Here is a 22232-nt window from a genome sequence, read left to right as displayed (position 1 = left end):
GTGGGGGGGGGGATGCTGATTGACAGTTATCACAAAACAATTCTCTCCACCATTTCCAGTAATTCATATGTTATTGTTAAGGGTTTCTGAGGAGGTGTTAGGGTGCTAATTGTCAGAGGTTCAACCTAGAGACATAGAGCTAAATAGAAAGTCACTGCCCAGCCTGTGACAGATGACTCATGATGCCCTTTTTCTTCATTTATCTTCAAGCATGATTCACTGCTCTGCAACTGGGAGTGAGTGGTTCTGACTCCTACCTCATCACACCACAAGACAGGTAGAAAGCTACTGCAGGAAGTTTATTTTAACACTATTGAAGCAAAACATTTTTCCTAACCTCTTTGACCTCTGTGTTTGTGTGGGCATGCTATGTGCATCACACAGTGATGGCTACAGGTACCAGGATATGAAGCTTAAGTATAAAATCTCGAAAGGACAGGTTTACAGTGACCAGTATGCAATGATTCCACAAAACAGTAATGTAGTGAGGCTGTTGCAGCAGCGAACGTAATAGGATCAATCCAGAAAACATCCACAAAACTCTGCTAGCTAATCCCCCAATATGGACTTAAAACTGTGCATATCTTGCCGGTGCTTCCAAAACTTTTGAAAAGCATTCCTACTGAAATCCATTTTGCTACCTCAGTGACTTGTTTAAAATCTACTTTTAAATTTTTCTAAATGTGCATTCCTGCACCATTAAATCGTCTTTCTGTTCCCTGTTACTTTAAGTTCTAGAAAAAGATTAGAAAAATACAAAGTATTGTACCAATTATTTTTATTTTTGTTATTTTGCTACTTTGCTTTAAAAAGTACTGTACCGGGGCGCCTCAGTGGCTCACCTAGTAGAGTGCCACGGCCCTTTGCTGCATGTCACCCCCCCCCCCCCCCCCCCGACTTTCCTGTCGACTTTCCTGACATTCCTGAAAAGAGCTTTAAAAAAAAGAAGTACTGTACCAACAATGTTATTATTATCATTAATATCACCTGTGCATAACCCCCCCCCAAAAAAATTTAATTACTATGATAAGTTCTCACACATACTGCTAATGACTTCAATCCTGTCACTGCATTACAGAGACACCAAGTTCTATCCTTAACAAAGTACAGACTGTACATTCTTTCAATAACTCTTACAGTCCATTATCCTTTATCCTTTATCATCCTCGTGGAGTTTTATGATGTTTTGTTTTCTAGAAGAATTGAGATTCTGTCATGTGGAAAAACCGAATTTCTCTCTAATGGTAAAAAAGTTTCAGTAGAGAGAAAACATGCTCTCTGACTCAGATAAGGTCCTTGAATTATAATAGCAAACCGGGTGAGTTTCAAATGACTTGTACTAATCAAAAGTAAGACTTGTATTGACAAAGAAAACTTTGTAGGAAAAATAAAGAACTGCACTTTATGAGCTTTTAAAAAGCGATATATTCCATCACATTCAGTTGGAATGCAGACATTTTCATTAAATGTCCTTGCACATGACACAGGAGCCTAAAGTGGAAATGAACTTTTAGTTGAAATGAAAAGACTCTTTTTCCTGCAGAAAGACAGAAAATATGAATAGAAAAAGAAAAAGAAAACAAAGATCTCAAACTGCGTCAATCGTATCCATTATGTAAGTTCAGCTTAAATATGATTTATAATTTAATGGAATCATTAAATTTCGTATTGTACTGTCTTTTGTGTTTTGCTGTGAATACATCTTTTTAAATATACTTCCATTATGTATAAAGGCTGCTTCACCTGATTTCTGTCAGCATGTCTGAACTTTCTATGCCTCAACGGGGAAGAGAGTGTCTGCTTTTCTTTGAAAAAGAAACTAGCTGTGATTCTAAGTCCACTGAATTTTTCTTTGTCATTAGTTATGGTTATTACTTATCACCAATAGAGTTACAGCTTTTGGCTGCTGTTATGAAATGTATAGAAAGGGGCAACATTTTGGTGCAAAACATTCAAAAGTACGGAGGTGAGCAATGTCCCATTATCTCACAGGTGAACTTTGAGAAATAATAAGGCAGTCAAATTAAGGTTATGTATTATAAGCCTTGTTCCTTGCATGCAGACAGAGCAATGCCAGAGAGGCCATTGGGAGAACTGAGACTTTTCTCTATGGGCTGCTACACAAATTAGGGCGGTAGCTCAATGTGAAAGAAATAGAAATATCAGAGAGAGACAGAGAAAGAGGGAAAGACATAGATGTGGCTTTGGGTGGTGATTGGCCCAGTGGAGCAGGCTGCGTGGCTCACTCTGTTTCTATGTGGCTGTCATCTCCATCACGTCTGTCTCCCTCTCTAGTTAACTATAGGAACTACTATAGGCTTGTCTTGTTGTATAGTTTTGTTTTCTGGTTTTCTCCTCTGGTTTCATGAGAAATTTGAATAAGCTCATTAAGTACCCAAAGTCTATGTGATGAGCTCAGATCTACAAAAGGAAGAAAAAGCCACTAAAATTCAAATAGTGCTATATTTCCTGCTAGGGTCCAGTCTGAATTCTAATCTCTCTCTATAGTTACCTGTAGTTATAGAGATATATGGTCATTTAGTTGTTGTAGTTGTGGACTGTAATGCCAAGAGGTGTTTCTCATACAGTTTTTTTTCACAAACTACAATAATAAAATCTAATTGAATTGAATTGTGCAGATAACAATTACAGAATAACATTACAAACTTGTCTAAATATAATTCATGTGCAGGCATTGTTCTACAAATCATCATAGTTAATTAAACCACTGTTTACTGAACGATTCTTGTAAAGTGTGACATGGTCTCAATGTGAAAGTCCCAGTCCCATTTTTATTAAAGCCTTCCTTCATTGTACTAATGTGCAATGACACTTGCCTGAATCAAACAAGGATTAATTCGCCAAACACTCATCTAACTGTACTCATTGTATACTGGATGTACTCACGTTGAGCATGTAGTGGTTATTGCAAAGAAAAGAGCTCTACTCAGGACTAGAGCAGGTACGATGCAAAATGTTTATTCTATTTTACAGACGCAGCAAACCCGAACACTTTCAATACCAAGAGCTCAATTAATGCTGACCAGACTCAAATGGATCCTTGCTCCTTTCACCGCATACCCCTAACTAGCTCATTTGCCATGTAGACAAAAATGGTGGCCTGTGAATGTGTGCTCTGGATAGTTTAACAACTGCAGTGAACAGCCCCACATTGAACAACCTGTTTTTGAAACAACTCTTGCAGGTCACTGAGTATATTGTGCCCATTTGGGAAAATCACAGGTACAGTTTTTGCCAACTGAGTAACTTCTGTGTGTGGCCAGACACATGTATGTTGCGTACGTTTCCACAGGCAGATAGAGGGGAAAAGCTTTCCAAAAACCAAGCATCAGCATCTAGAGGCCATTGTTTGCCATTAAAGTTTAATGGTGGAGAGCAGAGACTGAGCTGTCGCTGCTGGGAAAAAGCAAAGAGCCAAGGACGCACTAACAACCACATCACACAGACTGCTATTCTACAGAAGAGGTGATGGCCTTGAGCAGGGAGTGAGACAGATGATTGACTGAAAGAAGCAGATGGCTGGAGGTGTGGCATGTCTTCTTCTTCTTCCAGAGGGTGAGGAGGTATGACACAGAGATAAAGAAAGAGAGATACATCAAGGACATCACACCTGCTTTAAGGAAGAGGAATGTAGAGGGTTCTGGGAGTGGATGAACATTTGCTCAGTTGGAGAAAATGGAACGATTATTACAATTTCGACACAACATTACCAACAGAGAGGGAGAGAGCAGGGATGGGTATGAGTACTCGAGTACTCGTTGTTGATGTAATTATTCGAGTAGTTTTTCACTACTCGCGCAACTGCGCACGTGTTGTTTTTGGCTACAATAGTTCAACTCAGTTGGTGTTACGTGCACCATGGCAGCCGTGACCAGGAAAAGTGAGATCTGGAAATACTTTGATGTAAAAGACGACAATAACGTGCAGCGCAAGATATATGGTGTTAAACTTGCATATCATGTTCTCCGACAGCCAAACAGGAGGCTTGGTCGGGAAGGTCTGTGTCCGACTGGAAACACAAGCTTAACATAAATTCAGCTTGTGTTTCCAGTCGGACATGGACCTTCCATATTCCTTTTTTTTAACGGTGAAAATATATTTATATATAATTTGCGATTAATCGAGTAAATGTTCATAAGGTAATGAGAGTACTGGAATATAGAAATTACTGAAAATGCCCATCCTTAGGAGAGAGTGGACATGCCAAATTACCAAACACACTCAGGGTCTTCTCAGCTTCAGTCACTCACACTGGATCTGGCCCTCCCACAGCTAGCCAGCCAGGATTCCTGCAGTGGTCATGTTTTTCCCAGCTCATTGAGCACTTCTGTCCCATTGCATCTTAGCTGTCGGGGGAAAAGTAAAGCAGCAGTAACAACCTGTCCTCTGACCTCCAGGACCCTCAAGTGGTGTCCAAAAAAAGAAAAAAAGAAGAGATATAGAGTGGAGAGCTCCAAAACAGGAGGAGTTGTCTGTGTCATTGCTGGTGGAGCATCATACTCAGCTACATCTGCCAAAGCCCAACAATAAAATTAATGCTCTTGACATTTCAAACACCTTTGCAGAAGTTGTTCAATTGACCCATAATAATGATTAGATTCAATCCATCAACCATCACGTCCAGGCCGACTTCGTTAATTAACCAACATCCTGTAGAAATATTCCACTAGCTCTCTCTGCTGGTGGAAGTTCGTAGTGAACATCTGAAAGCTAGCTCATGTAGCTCAGTGGTTTAGGTGGTAACATGTAACATGTCAAAGGAGATGGATTCAGCTGCCTGAGAACCACTCGGCAATCATCTCTCAGAGGCCTGTGGGGGTGGTAGTGGGGCTGTCTCACAGATGGAGTCAGATGGAGTTACCAGCTGAGATGGAAGTGTGAGTTTCCAGCCAGTGGATCTTCTTTCTATGGTTTATCAGACATGGTGAAAAAGGAGCAGAGTCAGAGGCAGGACAGAGGAGTTGGCCTCATCCGCTCAACACTGCTCGTCAACTCTGTCTGCTGTCTTCCAAACGGAGTTGATTAAATCTGTCCTCCTGGTGGAGGAGCTCTGACCACTGCCGATGCTCTAGCTGAGGTTGGTCCAGCAGCAAATATCTGCTGGGTGGTGTGAGTGGGGGTCTTTCTGGAGCACAGAGGGCACTGCCCAGTGGCATCAGTGATTTCTGAAAGAGCTCTCTGAAGAATAAATTTGTTAAATAAGGGATTTCAATTTTCTTGGCGGATGGTGATTTTATCTCTAAGAGTTATAACTGAAAACTACCCAAACATTTTTTAACTTTCTACAATGGAGAATTCATCATAAAAACATTGACTATTAATAATCAAATAACTAGGTGAAGGGCTCTCTCCCTCTCTGTGAACAAGGGTTAAGGGTTCCTGGTGAAAAGTTGTAAAACTCCCCACTTTTCAGACTGCTCATCAATGATGGATGATTATTATATTGATGGCCATTATCCAAGGCACAGCATCAACACTGGAGGTGTGGACACACATGCGCGCAAACTGCAGTAGTAGCTCAGTGAGGTATCCGTCATGCACAGGTGAGGTGGTGTGAAGTGGTGTGGCGCTAGTTTTAGCCACTTTGCCTTTGCTAGCTTCTCGAAATTGGGTATGTTCAGTGGGGTGATGTTGTTGCCAGTGTCTGATTAAGTGTATATTTGATCACCACAGAATCGGATATATGTGAGACTGGTCAGCCAGTCACCGGTCATGGCCAATCAAACTGAAAACTGTCTGATTCCAATTGCCAGCCGGTCAAGCTCTAGTCAGGATGCTGAAGATGAGAGGATGCAGAATGCAGTGTCATGTTTAGTTCATCTCTCACAGCCTGACTCTGTATATAGAAATTTTAATGCGTGATATCAGTAAGATGGGTGTTTAAGGCTATAGACTCCTGTACCAGCTATTGAATATTCTGGTCTAGGGTAGTCACATCCATTTTTCACTGGAAGGTTTGTGGTGTGTCTTCATATACTGTATGAGCATGTGTGCTACATCCTGTCTACACAAATGTTTGCATATTTTATCTAGTGGAATCGATGCTTACCTCTCTCTGTTGAATTTGAGTGAATGGAGGACAGCCGGCCGCCTCTGACGCAGGTTCCACAAGTGTAGCGTGTCATCTGCACAGGCTGTGACCAACGCTCCCTAAAGTACAAAGAAAGAAAAAGGAAGATCAGTACTGAATGATTTCAGGGACACAGAGGACACCTTGCCTTTTGGATTTAACACAAATCCTGTAGTGCTGATAGACAAGACTGTGAAATATTAGACAAACTGCAAACAACACAGTAGATTTGAGGAGCAAGGCACTGAAGACGCACACATGCAAAGCGAATATTTGCCAACAATAACATGACGTAAGTAAAATAGTTCACATGTAAAAGATAAAATAGCTAAAATGAAACAATTAGCATAAGAATGCATTCTTCCAAAAGAAGGAAGCTCAGTCATCATATGAAACTGAAGGAAAACTGAGAGGAAAATGACAAATCAGTTTCAAATGATGTCAGCTGGTTTCAGTCCTACTTCTGAGGACAGCAAATTGTAATTTCAGTGTAATTCCCAATGCGGTTTTGCTACCAGGGCGTCACTTTAAACACTGGAGCCCAGGGAGAATTAGTTTTAGATTATAAACTTAATCACGGGATTAAAGACTGTACAGCGCCAGGGAGGATGAAAACATTGCTGTTTTCCATATTGGTGAATGTTTTCCCTTCACTCTCCATGGAGAAAAATATTTATTGCACAATCTCTGTTATTTAAAGGTTAATATTAAACAGAGAGATGTAATGCTAACCAGGCTGAACACACACACACACACACACACACACACACACACACACACACATCCTTGTCTATAATTATTTGCTGTAGCTGTTCAAATGCTAGCCATACATTTGATCATCTTTGATGAAAGAAAGATCAATTACAGTCAGATAAAAAAGTCTTATATTACCATTGTCTGGTAAAAAAAATTATTATTAATAATTATTTGAGCATTCATCGCCTACTGCCCCCTAGTTTGTTTGGCACCCTCTCTCCACACACGTAAAAGGTTATGTTGCTGCTTATCTGTGTCAACTTTGACTGATGGGGGATCGATGATGATGATAACCTGGCGCGTTCATAAAATTATACTGGATATGATTGTGTTTTCTTCCTTTGTTTTTCTTTCTTACGTAATCTTACCTTATCAAGACTATGCTTCTTCCTCATCTTGTCATGTAATATAATTGCACCCTGCTGGGATTAAAAGTATTTCATTTTAGTGGGATTATTAAATTCCCATTAGCTTGTGCTCCACTTTACCCTAAATGTGTAAACATTCATGAAGAAGGTAATTTATTTTTTTGGGTTCATCGCTCTGTTTCTGGTGGCAATTACTTATATGAAGCTCATTTGATTAACGATGTCTCAAGGTGTTGTTGGTTTGTCTCATTATTTCTTTCTAACGTACTGGCACTTATTTATTCTCAATCACAGTTTTTCTTGGTCTGACATTGAGATGACAATTTTGTGTGTATTTAGGTGGTGTATAATTTATCTTTATCTTATTATCATCTCATTTAATAAGCCATACTGCAACTCATATTTATCCAGACATCACATTCTTTGCACAAATTTAGTCAGATATTATTTGCTGACTTGTAGATGCAACTGTTCTATTTTTTATTACTATTGACACTATAAATTCATTTCTACACTATATTTCTATTTCTCTATTTGTCTCTATTCTATAATTTATTTTTATCTAGCAAACTGGTCATCTCAAATGCAAGTACTATAGACTGGACATTAAACAAAGTACTGAAAGATATTTAATGATTCACTGAGCTGTGTGCTACCTGCTGGTTGAAGCTTACACAACATACGGAGGTTTACAAAGGAGAGATAAATCTAACAGAGCTGAGAGATGATGTGATGGACCTAAATAGAGATAATTCAGCACAGACTTGCTAGCCTTACTCAACATCAAGTTCCATAATCCTTTCTGTCACTTCTATAGAACCACTAATCACTTCACAAACACAAAAGGATCATTTTGGAGATTGAAGCATGCATAGGAGGAGAGAGTGAAATGGAGTGAGAGGAGGTGGAGCAGCAGCTAATGAAGAAATCATATCAGATGGGGAGAAGAGAGAACAGGAGAGGTAAACAGGGTCTGCAACTTCATTATGGTATAATTTTCTTGACGTCTTGATGGCAACACAGGCAAGACAACCAGGTGCAGTTACAGTACACTTTAGCCTGTATCTCATGATTTCTGCCGATTTTTATATCTGTTTTAAGGTATACATTCACCACTAAATATTTCTCTGCTGACCCATCCTTCCTCCCTCAGTCGTGCTGAGGGAGGAAGGATCTTTTTCCTTCCCCACCACCACACCTCATCTGATACCAACTTTCAGCAGCCCCCTCAGCCTCTTTAGATGTATTATTCATCACGCAAAGTAATGAATTCAGAATAGGCAAACAAACGCATTAATTAGCCTATTCATACCCTCCACAATGTGGCAGAAAAAAAAATCTCTCCTCACATAAAATTTCGAGAGAGGCTTACAAGGATAACATTGTATGAGATTATGACTGCATAATAAACCCGCTGGCAACTAGATATGAATTACGTGACTAAAGTGTGATATAGAGACGAGAGAAACAAAGCTTAACATTCACAGGTACCTGCAAGCTCATATGTCTAATGTGAGTAAATCTTTACACCTCACTGAATGTCAAGAGGCTGGTCTGAATATGCAAATCAACCATCAGTAGGGTGGCTCACAGCCCACACACTGAATCCAAGAGAGGGCACTGACATACAGCACTGCTATTAGCCAACCTGTCAAACGACGCGAAGACCGACAGTAGTCACTGTGAGGGGTGTGTATGCACACATGTAGCACACGAACACACACTCCTATTTGCTCATGCACAAACAAAATTATAAACACACACACACACATAAAATACAACACAAGTCACTAAGTCTCAAACCCATACACAAATACTCATCCACACACAAAGTTAATACCTGTCTCTCTCACACACACACACACACACACACACACACACACACACACTCTTCGTCAGACCCATCCACATCTATTTGCCTCAGACACATCACAAGTAGGCCAATGAGTGATGGAGAAGTGGGCTGAAAGAGCCAGTGGGCTTAAAAAGAAATAGAGTGGGTACAGAAAAAAAGCAGAGCGGCAGGAAGAACACACAGATTACAGCAGAATAAAGGAGAAACAAGAAAGCGTAACACAGAGGGGAGAGACAGCTCTGTGTTCCAGATCCGTGTGACTTGGCTTCTGCTCTTTAACATAAGGACCCCTGTATTTCTATAATACACCTACAGTATTGTGTTAGTAAACAAAATATAGCATTAAACTGGAGCGCACTGACGAAGCTCCTCCTAAAGTCTTAAAACAAACCACTTGACGCAGAGCACTGCCATGTGTCAGCCCACACAGTGCTAGTCTGTCAGGAGAAAAGCAGACAGTGAGGGACAACAGTTTTAAAGGCAAAGAGGACGAACTCTGTGTATTTGAGCAAATAACGATCGTAACATTCCTTTAATTTAAGTGGTTCATTGTGCAGTGTTTAGTCTCCTGTGTTCCCTATGTCATCAGCTCCTCCACATGAAACAACCGTGATTTAGTAAACCACTCCATAGGACTGGATGCCAAAAGGTCTCTACCCTAATACGTCAATATGTGCTTTCAAAGACATGGATTTCTTTCTCAAGTTCACCCTTCTATTAACTGAGAAAAATCCATCCACTGAATTTCAAACCAAAGCCCGCTACAGTCAAGAACAATAACACTGATGTGAAACTGAACGCATCACTCATGCAATCACATGAGATTGTTCCCAGGGTGCACTGAGATTATTATTTTCTGATTTTCAAATCTCCTTTCTAGCAACCCATGTCTTTCCCCGCTCACTAAGTGCTTTCCAACAGGTGAATTGAGATATTTCCTACTGATACAACTTGATTTCTGGCTACTGTTTCCCACTGAACAATATAAAACCTCAATCACATCTTCTGACTTAAGTTCTGATTTAAGTGATAAGTGATCATATGGTCTCCATTTTACAATCTAACTCTGCAGCAATGACCATAATTTTACACTAATAAACCTCTAACTGAGACCAGAAAGAATTGTAACAGCAGAAACTGTAACTGCAGAACTTGCTTCACAATCAAGTCTTCTGTGAGATGCTGTTTTTGCTTTATTTGTTCAATGAATTTCAGGTGTCAGATATTGCCCACAAATCCCATAAAATAAGAAATAATGACTGCACAATTAATGAAAGCTACTAACCAGCAGCTACAGAGTCATAATTCCAATCTACTATCCATTCAATTAATTCAACCCCACTGTCATCCAAAAACTATTGAAAAGGGTAATTGTCATCATCATTATGATCATCAGCAAAATACAAAACACTAAGCTTTGATTAAGACGACTGATCCAAGGTTGTTGGTAACATGGTTAAGATCATTCATTCAAAATCCAATGAACTCTCTAAAATTCAGGCTATCACAAACACTTCAGGCCAGAAAGGGAAAGTCAATCAGATTTTTAAAAACACAGCTTTAAGACTGGATTGTAATGGAGTCTGTCTTACCTCATTGATGAGGAACTGCAGTTGAAGAACAGCTGCTCCGCTCTCATGTTGACAGTAGCAGTCCACCCCAGGTCGTCCCAGTCTGATGGCATCACAGAGTCAAGGAAGTGTGTACAAAAATGCACTATGGGTATATCAACACAACACAGCCAAAAAAGTAAATATCTGTATGTTTCTTTAAGAGTGATAGGCAACTATTTTACTGTTAGGGCCAGGGCCCAACAATAACTCTCTTCAACTGCTATAATTTATAGTCCCCAGATTTAAATATTTACCCAGGTCTTTTCTATGTTATTGACTTCATCAACTTCTCAATGTAAAACAAGCCTTTAACAAAAATTGATCCTATATTATTTTGTGAGGGTGTATGTGCACCAACTGTAATTGCACAGAAGCTGAAGTAGCGCCGAATGCTACAGCAACTTGTGTATAACAAGGCAGGTAATGTCAAAGGCAATGTCAAATGTAGTCATAAAGGATGACTGGATTTGAAAAAAAAGGGGATTGTGCTGTTTGATGATTGCTGACACACTACCAACTGAACCTCTACTCCCACCCCAGGGCATTCAAGCTCACAGTGAAACATCCACACAAGCACAGGTGAGGTGCTGTGTGTGCCTGGCTTTCTACTTCACCAGTGCAAAGGTTTCATGTCATCCAATTTACAGAAATAGATGTCTTTTAAATTTCAACCTGTAAATTTAATTCCTTGATGCTCTTATAATAAATGTGTTTTTATTTTGTTCACGTTTGTGTTTTTTTTCATCAGACTAAATATTAGAAACACCTTTCAGTGTAATGCAATACAATAAAACAGCTCCAAAGTGAGCATTATTTGAATCAGCATATCTCTTAAACAGTTATTCCCTTGCTGTTGTTGTTTTTCAGGCCTGTTGGTTGATCTTTGAAATGCATGTGGCTAATCAGGCTAATCAGAGTTTTATTGTGGTATCATGTCATAACTTTAACGCTAAGTAGACATATGTATGTGTGTGGGGAAACCTAAAGGTAGGCCTAGCAGACTCTTATGCGCTATGAAATATAGTCCTGCTGGTGCCACTGACCAGGCCCAGTCATGTTTCAAAATAAATAATCTCGCATTTGACATTACAATAAACTAACAGATCAGACGCAAAAAAATAACATCTGTCTCATTAAATTTAGGGCAAACTTAGAAATGCAAGTAGCATAGCTCACACATGTTGTCAAGAGCAGTGCAGCTTAATTAGTTGTGTTAGAGGGTAAGTAAATAAGTAAAGTTCACACCAACAAATAACACTCTCAGTATATTATATGTGCAACATAATTGTAAGACTATCTGTACAAGATTTCCATCAGATGAATTTCCAATGAACACACTCTAAGGCTACTTTTACATTTTTTAAAAATGTAATGTGACCTGGAAGCCCTAGGAAAGAATTTCACTATAAAAAAATGAAACACTGAACTGCTATGTGTGATTGGTGGTAACACGGACCAACTGGGCTTTAATCTGTCCAGCAAATAAGCAGTGCAAACTAACAGCATAAATAATACATTTACTGCACACTCGCAAAAACTGACAGATGGCGATTTAACCACTGGTTGATTTTGTTATTCCATCATGTCCTTTATCCATTTCTAGTCATTTCCTTATGTGTAATAAACAACACATTCTAGCTTTATATCCATGCTGAAATATACAGTGTGTAGAGGAATAGTTCTGTGATCAGCAAATAAATCTACATGCATTTTGTTTAAAGTATGGTAACCAGAGGAAGCAAAATCACCAAGCAAATCCCTCAATGCAGGTGGAAATCAGCAGGAGGGGGACATGACACAACATGAAAACAGAGCCAATTGGATCTGGTTCAGGAGGAGCTATTTTATCAATACAGGTTGTTCAGAATTCAACCCTGTTGCCAATGTTGCTCAAGGTACAGCACAGATCCACATATGAGCAGTTCGGCAGTAAACAAAACGACCCTGTTGAGTCTGACCATTAATCAACTTTTAATTATTAGCTTTTAATTTATCTTTTTGTGTACAGATGTAAACCCCTTTATCTATTCATTCCAGTCATGATGCTGTGGTAGTTTGAACCAATAATAGGTAATCGGGTATCTCCGTATAAAGCTGCCAACTTTGTGGATTGTCGTAAGCCAAGCCAAGGCATAAAAAGTACTGTCTGTATGTTTGTCAGTTTTGTCTGTTTCAGTTTCCTTCTGTGTCACTTCTTGTTTTTTCACATTATAAAAACGTCATTATTTGTAATTCAAGCTGTTTTTCTCAGTGACATGGCTCTTATTATTATTGTTATGTCTTCAAAAATCAGGTGGATAAGGCTTTCACTTTCTTCTACCCATATTGGCATAACCTTTACTTCCAGTGAACAGTTTTTATGCTACATCTCATGATTGAGTTAAATGTGATAAAGTTCCTATACGAACCGCATGATGTGGCTAGTTTGTAACCCCCTTCTTCTCCAGAGATTTCTATCTATCTCACTTCGCATTAATGGTTACTCACAACACCTTGCAAACAGCTCAAGGCAACCGTAACATGTATGAGCCACAATCAAATATTTGTTCAGTTGTCTGACAGTGAAAAAATAGAGGAATATGAATATGAGTCAGAATGGAGAGTAGGAGGCTTCAGAACGTAAGTGAAGTGTAACTACTGTTTTAATGTTGCACAAGTGCGAGTATTGCCAAACTCTACTCAGTAGAATTCCAATCCATCAACCTTTACTTACTGTTCATATGGGAGTTCCAGATTAATAGTAATAATTTGAGACTGAACCAATATTGGCTATTTTGCCTATTAGTTTTAGGCTGGTGCCCCTGAGGACTTTAATTCATTTTAAAGTTATTATTTAATTTATAATTTTTTTATATTAATATTTTCGAAGGTCGAACTTATGGTGTCCCACTCATGAGGCAGAGCTCAGACCCAACATCATAAATTAGACAAACATAACTAAATGATAAATGCACAAAACATTTGGATTTCAAGCACCCAACACTAGTTATGTTCAGTAATGTTGTACATAGCAGATATGTTAGTGAATTCAATCAGAAATTCACAGATTGATAGCATGCAGAGTGAGCACATCTCATTTCAGATTCACAATGCACACTGAAACCAACAAGGCAGAAACTTCCAGACTGTCTTGCTAGACTGACTTATCACATCTACAACAGCAGCAGCAGCAGCAGCAGCAGCACCCACGGACTCTGATCTGGTGAATTGTTGAACCAGGCTGCTGATCTCAGATGCACTGGGGAAGAAGGACTCTGACAGTTCAGGTTCAAAATGCTCATGAGTTTCAGTCTTGTGCCAAATAATTTTTAACTTCTTTAAAAAAAATAAAATATATAATAATAAACAAGTATGCAACAAGTATTTCTTATGACTGTACTTGTTTTTATTCTGAGGACCGGTTCTGGACACATTTTGGGTTTGGGTCCATATTACATGAATACATGTAATATGTATTACAATGTATTGCAATGTATCACAAATACATTGCAGGCAACCATATCCATGCGTCAGCTGTTTCAGCCAGTGTAGGTTCTATTAGATTTGAGATTAATTAATATGTTTACTTTGTGTTACTGGGAAACCACAATCCCCTGTAATGAAATTCCAAAAGATTGAAGAAGGCAGGCCAAGAACAAACTCCATGAAAATGAGAAGGTTTCAGAGAAAAAACAGAGCATCAAATAGAAATTCTCCAATTGATTTCTTCCCCGTCTCTCCATCTGTCATGTCTTTTTCATTCCCTCTCATTCAAATCATCCGAATCACATCAGTGAGAAAAACACGGCGAAAAAAAGAGACCTGCACTCATGCATGCACCCATGTTGAGCCACCAAACTGAAAGAAATCAGGTCTGTCCATTTGGTTACACAGTTTAAATGTATTTCTCCTCTGAATACTCACACAGCTGGTGACTACCAGCAGGAAAGCTTAAATAAAAAAAAAAAAGAGGCCGTTGTTTGTGAGTGTCTTATAAAGTTTCAGTCTTGAAAGTGTGAGTGAGGCCTGCCTTATGTGACACAAGCCTACACTGGTGTAATTTTCTGCATCACAATCACAATCATTTGAAAGATGCTAAATAATAACATGAAAATTCAACACGTAGGAGATTGAATCTTTTCTGGCCTCCAAAGTGGTGGATGTATCAGTCAAATTATGGCAGAGACTTTTGTAATACATTACAATGCACTGACCATTGCTTAGTCCAGTCACTCAACAAAGAGGAACCGGTGCATGCGTGTGAGATTCAAGGGCTGCCTTGAAAGGGAATGGTTCGCGAGTGACTTAAATCATCTCTCTGTCAGTCTGCATCATTGTCTCCCTGACAGGCAAGTCTTTGTACACAACCTATTCAAATTCACATCACACTTGGGACCAACATCAAAACACATAAGATGCTGTCAAAACACAAAGCTGACGTGAAGGTGAAGTCGCCTACATCCATACAGGAGACAAACACAGTATTATTGCTAGCTGACAGGAGACAATGCCAATGAGAAACTGTCGGAGCCGTCTGCTGTATTTGGTGATTTCTGCTTGGAAAACCAATAAGTGACAGCAAATGAAAGTTATGAAATGACATTACAACATACGTTTTTTTTTAACAGCTTCCTTTGGTGTGAACAGCTGATGAGGCAAACCAGTGTATATATATCTTTGATCACAGAACAGCTGTGTCGCACACACAACTGCACATGTGCACAAGAAGACACACAAAGAAGATGTCTGTTGATACAACTTGAGTCGTGAGGTTTTAAAGGAAAGGCGGAGAGGGGGCGAATTTATTGTCAAAAGAAATGTTCAATAACTTAGTGATGTGAAATGACTCCAGTCATGTTCAGTATTGCAAATCAAATAAATCAGCTTTCCTCATCTTTATCCTCTTTTTATCTTCCTTGTGTACACCTCTTAGTGGAAGACGCACAGAAAGAAACATTACTTCTAAATCTGTGGTTATTTTCTGCTTCATAGCCTAAGCAACAGGAAAATCAGTTACAGCATGCATTAACATTTAACCAACAAACAGTTCTCGTTACGTGACACAGTTGGCTGCAAACTCGGGTCTATGTGCTGCAGCATATAATCGCATATCATTGTTTTTCCAGAGGGTGTTTCTTTTTTGTTTATAATTACACTTAACAATTTACAGCTAGAATGGAAATAAAAACCTGAGCAAAAGTGGGTTCAAGATGCACTTTACAAAAAATGCATTAAAATGCTCATCTGAGAAAAATAGATCACTTCCACAGATTCACGATTAACAAACTTTTTACCGCGAAGAGTAACCAAGGAAATAAGCTGCATGTCTGCTTCATCAAGAAGTGATAAGGGCATGAGGGTATTGTTTGCACTTTCTGCTTTAAGATAACACCTCCACAGCTGTATGGCTCAAAGGACTAAAACAACTACAATTTTCTATAAATTATTACCGACTGTGGATAAACAATCAAATTAGTTTCAAACATGAATCTAGAGCAGCACACAATAAGCTCCAATCAGAAGTGTGTATTTATCTCAGCAGGGAAGGCGACACATACAATAAGTCCAATGCTAGAAAAAAATGGCAAATGTTTTTGTTCGTTTTGCAGTGACAAGAAGCCAAGATAACAAAGGAAGGGAAGGGGGAGGGGAACTTTTTCATTTCATCACAGCATTTAATCACAGCGGTTGATTAAAATTGGCCACACCTTAATTACTTATGTAAACATTTACGCCAATATGAATACAGCAAGAAAAGGCCAATCAGCTGTCAATGGTAAATCAACATCACAAGGCTCTTATCTACATGATGTTTGAAGAACAAACACCAGAACTAAGCACAAGGCTCCTGTGCAGTCCCCTACTTCCAGTCAGTATATAACTGGCCATACATAAAGATGAAGCAGGGGACAAAGCTGATTGTTACTTACAATAAGAACCTTAATTCACCTGCTACCTCTTTGTTCTCTACTTCAATCTTGTGCATCCTTTCACAGACTCTTGAAAATTTTCGTCCACTATATCCTCTGAAGCATTTGAACTTGTTTGACTCCAACATTGCGACACAGTGTATGGTGGTACTGTTAACAATATAGTGTACATGCCATGAACACTGATTTCCTCCATTGTGGGAGACACACGCACGCCGTTAACCACCTGTCTTTCACCCAAAATGTCCCTCAAAAATCAAAGACTTGCTTAAAAATCTTTATAATGGTCAACGCCTCCCATTTTAGACCCTTGAGAGTACAACAATGACTTTCAAAATTGTAACAAAGGCCACTATTTTACATACAGTAAACTACTGAGAGGTTAATTGTTGAGAGAAATAGTTGACTCTATTTTAAAAGAGAGAGGGAGTAGGGATGCCCTGAATGTTTTCAGCAAAGCCCAGAATCTCTGCTGACTCTTTCCTTGACAAGCATATACAGTAAAAGCTAAGAATATGCGATGATGCTGATAGTGATGACTTAGTGAGTAAACAAAAAATATATAATTCTACAGCTCCTTTATGCAATATTTAATTACTGTGGTGGCAGTAACTGGGGAATCAGATTAAATGAGTCAGCTTCGTGGCCGTGTAGAGAAAGTAGCTGGAAGGAAGTCAAGAGTCAAGAATATGGCAACAGTTAAGGTCAGGATAATTTATTCATTCATTCATTCAGTAGAGACCATACTAAGACCAACTCTGTCTTTGGGGCTGAACCATGTTGCCAGTCAGGTGTTATCTGCCATGTCTGGTTTCCTCTCATTCAGACAGCTGAATCACAGACTGTAACAGACCTGCAGACACCAGGTATTTTCATCTTGTTCTGTCAACTCCACACCATGTGTGTCTTATTTGAAAAATAAAGTGGATGGGGGATTTTACAGAGAAAAGACAGGAGAATGCCTATTATTTACAGTATCCATAACAGTGTGGATAGTTCAGGGTAAAAACTTTAAATATCACACCACAAAAAACATTAAAATGCGTTTTGGGTGATTGGAATGCAATCGGACAGTGCTTGACAACATGAAAGCATAAGTGCACCCAATATGCATTGAGGGTGGTGGTCAGATTTCCATTGTGACCACATTGAATACAAGTGTAATTACATTGCAATGTCAATCCTCATACAGCTACATGGGTGGAAATACATAATCGCATGTGACTGTTCCAAACCGGTACGGTAGCAGCATACAACATAAATCAGCATTCTCCTCTGCTTTCGTCTTTGGCATTCCAGTTATCAAAGACGTCTTCCTCCCCCGCTTCGAAAAGCACGCAAACACAATAACACAGCTTCACGGATGGCTACCATTTCCATCTTCTTTTTTTTTTTTGTTTGTTTGTTGTTTTTTTTGGTCTCATGCAAACGAACGAGAGGAGGATGTGACAGAACAATCAGATCTAAGGTGTAAATATAATCCGGTTAAAACCATATCTAGATACAATTCATACGAGATGCATTTAAATGTGTACATGGAGTCCATATGTTCCTACCAGATGATTCTGATATGAGTGAGAAATAAGAGCGAGCAAAATGTTAAGACACCTTATGGATATGTGGTGTGATAAGATGGCTCGCAAAAGCCTCATTTAACACCTTGAATAGTGTTATAACACATGGAGCATGTGATGAACACTTCCCATGTGCACAGTGTTCGGGTTCAATAGTGTAGGTGTCTTTTCTGTGCAGTGTCGGTTCATCTATATGCTACTCCTGTAGTATGGACTGTTTTACACAAAGTTCATATGTGTATGTCAGAAAACATCTTCTAACAACTGGAGTGATGATAAACATCAAACACTATGGATCACAACTCTGCTACAACTTCTTTGTTTTGTTGGTATGCTGCATTGCATTCACAATTTTTTCAGTTCAGTTATCTCGTCATTGCTGTAATCAGTGGAAGGAACAAACAGTGGGTTGAAAAAATCAGAGCAACCTGAACAAATATAAAACAGACAGGTGTATGTTTTTGTAATGGTAAAATAGAGCAGGTAAAATGCATTATTCAGGGATTGTGATTGTTGGATCCAACTCGTATTATTTTGTTACTTGTTGTTAAGTACTGTTGATTACTGCTTTCTCCTCATGATAATTTTACTTTCAAAGAAAGGTCGATCCACAGTGCATCTGGAAAGGGTTCAGACCCGATTCATTTTTTCATATTTTATTTGTTGCAGCCCTAAACAATTTGTTCCATTCAATCTACACTCTATATTAATTGTTCAGCCCAAGATGCAAGCACGCAGACCCTTTGTTATGACACTTGAAATTTAGCTCAGGTGCCTGTCATTTCTCTTGGTGATTTTTGAGATGTTTGTACACCTTGGTTAGAGTTCACCTGGGGTTAATTCAGTTTGTTGAACATGATTTGGAAAGGCACACCTGTCTATATATGGTCTCATAGCTGACAGTGCATATTAGAGCAGAAAACAAGTCAGGAGGAAGAAGAAACTGCCTGCAGAGCTGAGAGACAAGATTCTGTCGAGGAACAGATCTGGGGAAGGCCTAAAAAAAGGCTCTTAAGAGAGCAGAGGCCTCCATCATTCTTAAAATAGAAAATGTTTGGAACAACCAGGATTCTTCCTAGAACTGGCCACCTGGCTAAACTGGGGAGGAGGGATGGGCCTTGGTAGGAGAGATGACCAAGGACACGATGGTCGCTCCGGCTGTCTCTATAATGTCCCCGAAAGCGACTTAATGACTTGTGTTGTGTTTATGTGACACAGTTTTGTTTGTGCATGTTTACTTGTTGTATTTACAAATTATTTTAGCAGTTTCATATTTACTTTTTAACTTTATTGCTCAGGTTTCATGCAGTTCAAACAGGAGTGTGTGTTTGTGTGCTACACGTGTGCATACACACCCCTCACAGTGACTACTGTTGGTCTTCCCAGCATTTGACAGGTTGGCTAATAGCGGTGAGTCAGCAGCGATTGAACTTCCAAATCAAAACATTTAGCTGTGGCACCTCATAAATAAATCACAGCACTGTCCAAATGAATACTCCGCATGAAAAAACAAAAAGTGTTATTGGTTGTGACACAATTTGTCAACAAAGGACAACATTGGGGACGAAGAGCAGCAGAGAGCAGACAAACGCCCAGAAGAAGCGTCAAAGCGGCAGAAAGATACAAATCACAACTTCCAGTCGGGACTTTCATAATTAAATCAGAGCGGAAACCGAATGCAGATCGTGATTAAGATTGTGAATTGCGATTTTACCCAAAAAGATTGTCGTGATCTTATTGGCAGATAGCCCACCCCTAATGGTAGCCAATGTAGTCTGAATGCATGATGGGCATCACAGCCCGAAACACTATGTTCTCTGAGTTTGGGAATCAACCCCCAACATGTAAAAATTGCATAATTGTTTAAAAGTATTAATGTTAATACTGATCACTGTCCCTGTATTTGTGTCTACTTTATATACTGTTATCAAAAGTCACAACTACATGTGATACAAAGGAGGCATCAGATGATTGGAGTTTCTTTCCAGCATTTATTTACTCATCATTAACAGTGAGAAAACATGCAGTATTTCTGTGTTTCCTGTCGTTGATTTGAGCCGAAATGTTTGCGGTGAGATTGTAATTTCTTTTTTTAGTAAAGGATAGTCAAATAAAGTTTATAATATGTGATGAGTTTATAAATTTTGAAATGTGAATCTTTTTGTTTTGTTGATATATAATTATATAAATATAAATAAATATAATTCACAATCCATTTTTGGCCATTAACGGCTACCACCACGGTTAAGTGGTGAAGTCAGTTCCTCTAATGGTTGCAAGAGACTTGTGTCTTTGTGACAATTTCGAGAATCATTGTTCCACTGAGGAGATACTTCATCAATCTTTAAAGAGCATTATGTTGTTTTTGCTTGACTGACAGGCATTTCAGCCTGTCAGCATTGCTGTGGTGGCCATGTTACACCTCAGCTCTACCCAGCCGCCTTTCGGCTCAAATTCAGATTTTCTGGCTCAGAGATAGAAGCTAGCGTTACATATCCTACAACCACGGTTTTTTCCACAAGCAGTGGTTGTAATACCTGGGGTAGTTTGACAAGTGCTGACATTCAAGTTCAGTGTTGACTACAGTCAGGGAATTCCTTTAAAATTACACCACTGTGGTTTTCTCTTGAATTGATCCCAATGTGAGACTTTGCTTCTCGGTGTAATTGACCTGCTATCTACTCATCCTCTTCATTTCCCCAATCCACACTCAAAAATCTCTTTCATCCTGCGTAAATCAGTTAATCTTGTGCTGCTTCTCTTTTCTATTCCCTCTGTTTGTGTGTGTGTTGTTTGTGAGGGGGGGGGGGGTGTATAATAACTGCTGTGTGTTTAATAATGCTGGTGAAGCAGTGGGGACACAGCTGGGTAATTCGGATTTGAGCATAAACATCTCACAGCAGAGTGGATACAGAAAAAGGTGTGTGCACAGTGTGTGTGAGTTTGTGTTTGTGTGTATATGTGTGGGTGATACATACAGTATACAGCTCTGTGCATTAGCACTCTACGATGTTTTCTTACTAACAGAGTTGGCTGACAGACCAAATGAATACTAAATTTAATTTGCCTGGCACAGTTTCACGTGTATAACCGCATATAACCGATGCTTGCAATACGTGTGCGCGCACACACACACACACACACACACACACACACACACACACACACACACACACACACACACACACACATACTCCACAATCAGCTGATTGTAATGAAGCTGCTTGTTGTGTGTAGGAGCTTCTTTGACTTAAGAGCAGAGGAGATCGACAGACAGACAGAACACATCATTTAGTTCACTTTCTTATGCTGCTGCTTTTTATGGCTGTAAATAGAACTGTTGGGAGTCAGTGTTTTGGTCACTCTCTCTCACTCAAAGGGTAACGATGACTAAAATCCTTCATCCGGTTAAAATATATTGTTGAAAATTACCAATATTTTAAAAAATGAATGAATGCTCATTTCATCAGTTTACTTGTGATTTGTTGGGAAGAAATAAACCTATCTCACTAAAAAGGCTTTGATTAGTGTAAACAACACCCTGTGAATACGTCTTATAACACACTCTATTGCCTCTTCTGACTGCGCTCCTCTGATGTGGTAGGAGCTGTGAGAGAAGGCATTTGTCTTGCTCAGACCCTCATAATTCAAAGATGTGTGCATGTAATTGGCTGTTTGACTGTTTCACATCATTGTGATTAAAATGCTGAAGCACATCTGCTCTCTACATAACTCTTCTTTCATTTCAAGGACACATGGGCCACAATCTGTGTTGAATTAAAGTTCAGCTCATTATCACTGGCCGACTGGTCTTGTGGATTTATTTCCCATACTGCACTTTTATTTATTATTCAGTGCACTGTAAATGCACCATAACTTTAATGCCTTTCCTAGTTGAAAATTTTATTGCATTAAATTTTTTCTATATCTAATTTCACATTGTCAGATAATGACTTGTCATTATCTTTGAACTGCTTTTTTAAGGTATTGTCTGCAATATGTAAAGCACTTTGATCTGCTTCTGTAAAAGTCTCTGTATAACCAAAGTTGTCATGTCCTTGCCTTA

The 22232-nt window shown here is 39.1% G+C and overlaps 1 protein-coding gene across 12 annotated transcripts in view; it reads right to left on the bottom strand.

The window, feature by feature from the left end:
* stxbp5l (syntaxin binding protein 5L) overlaps nt 1–22232 on the bottom strand; it is a 137846-nt gene that overhangs the window by 65907 nt on the left and 49707 nt on the right. For all 12 annotated transcript variants that reach the window (XM_056388939.1, XM_056388942.1, XM_056388940.1 and 9 more), the window contains 2 exons: nt 10663–10744; nt 6071–6171 (listed from right to left, as the gene is read on the bottom strand). In XM_056388939.1, coding sequence (XP_056244914.1) covers nt 6071–6171; nt 10663–10744 — 183 coding nt within the window. The remainder of the gene's footprint in view (nt 1–6070; nt 6172–10662; nt 10745–22232) is intronic.

Source organism: Seriola aureovittata, chromosome 11 (genome assembly GCF_021018895.1).
Source record: "Seriola aureovittata isolate HTS-2021-v1 ecotype China chromosome 11, ASM2101889v1, whole genome shotgun sequence".
NCBI lineage: Eukaryota > Metazoa > Chordata > Actinopteri > Carangiformes > Carangidae > Seriola > Seriola aureovittata.
The sequence above is the reverse complement of the archived record's forward strand: the minus strand, read 5'-3'. Positions and strand labels throughout refer to the sequence as shown.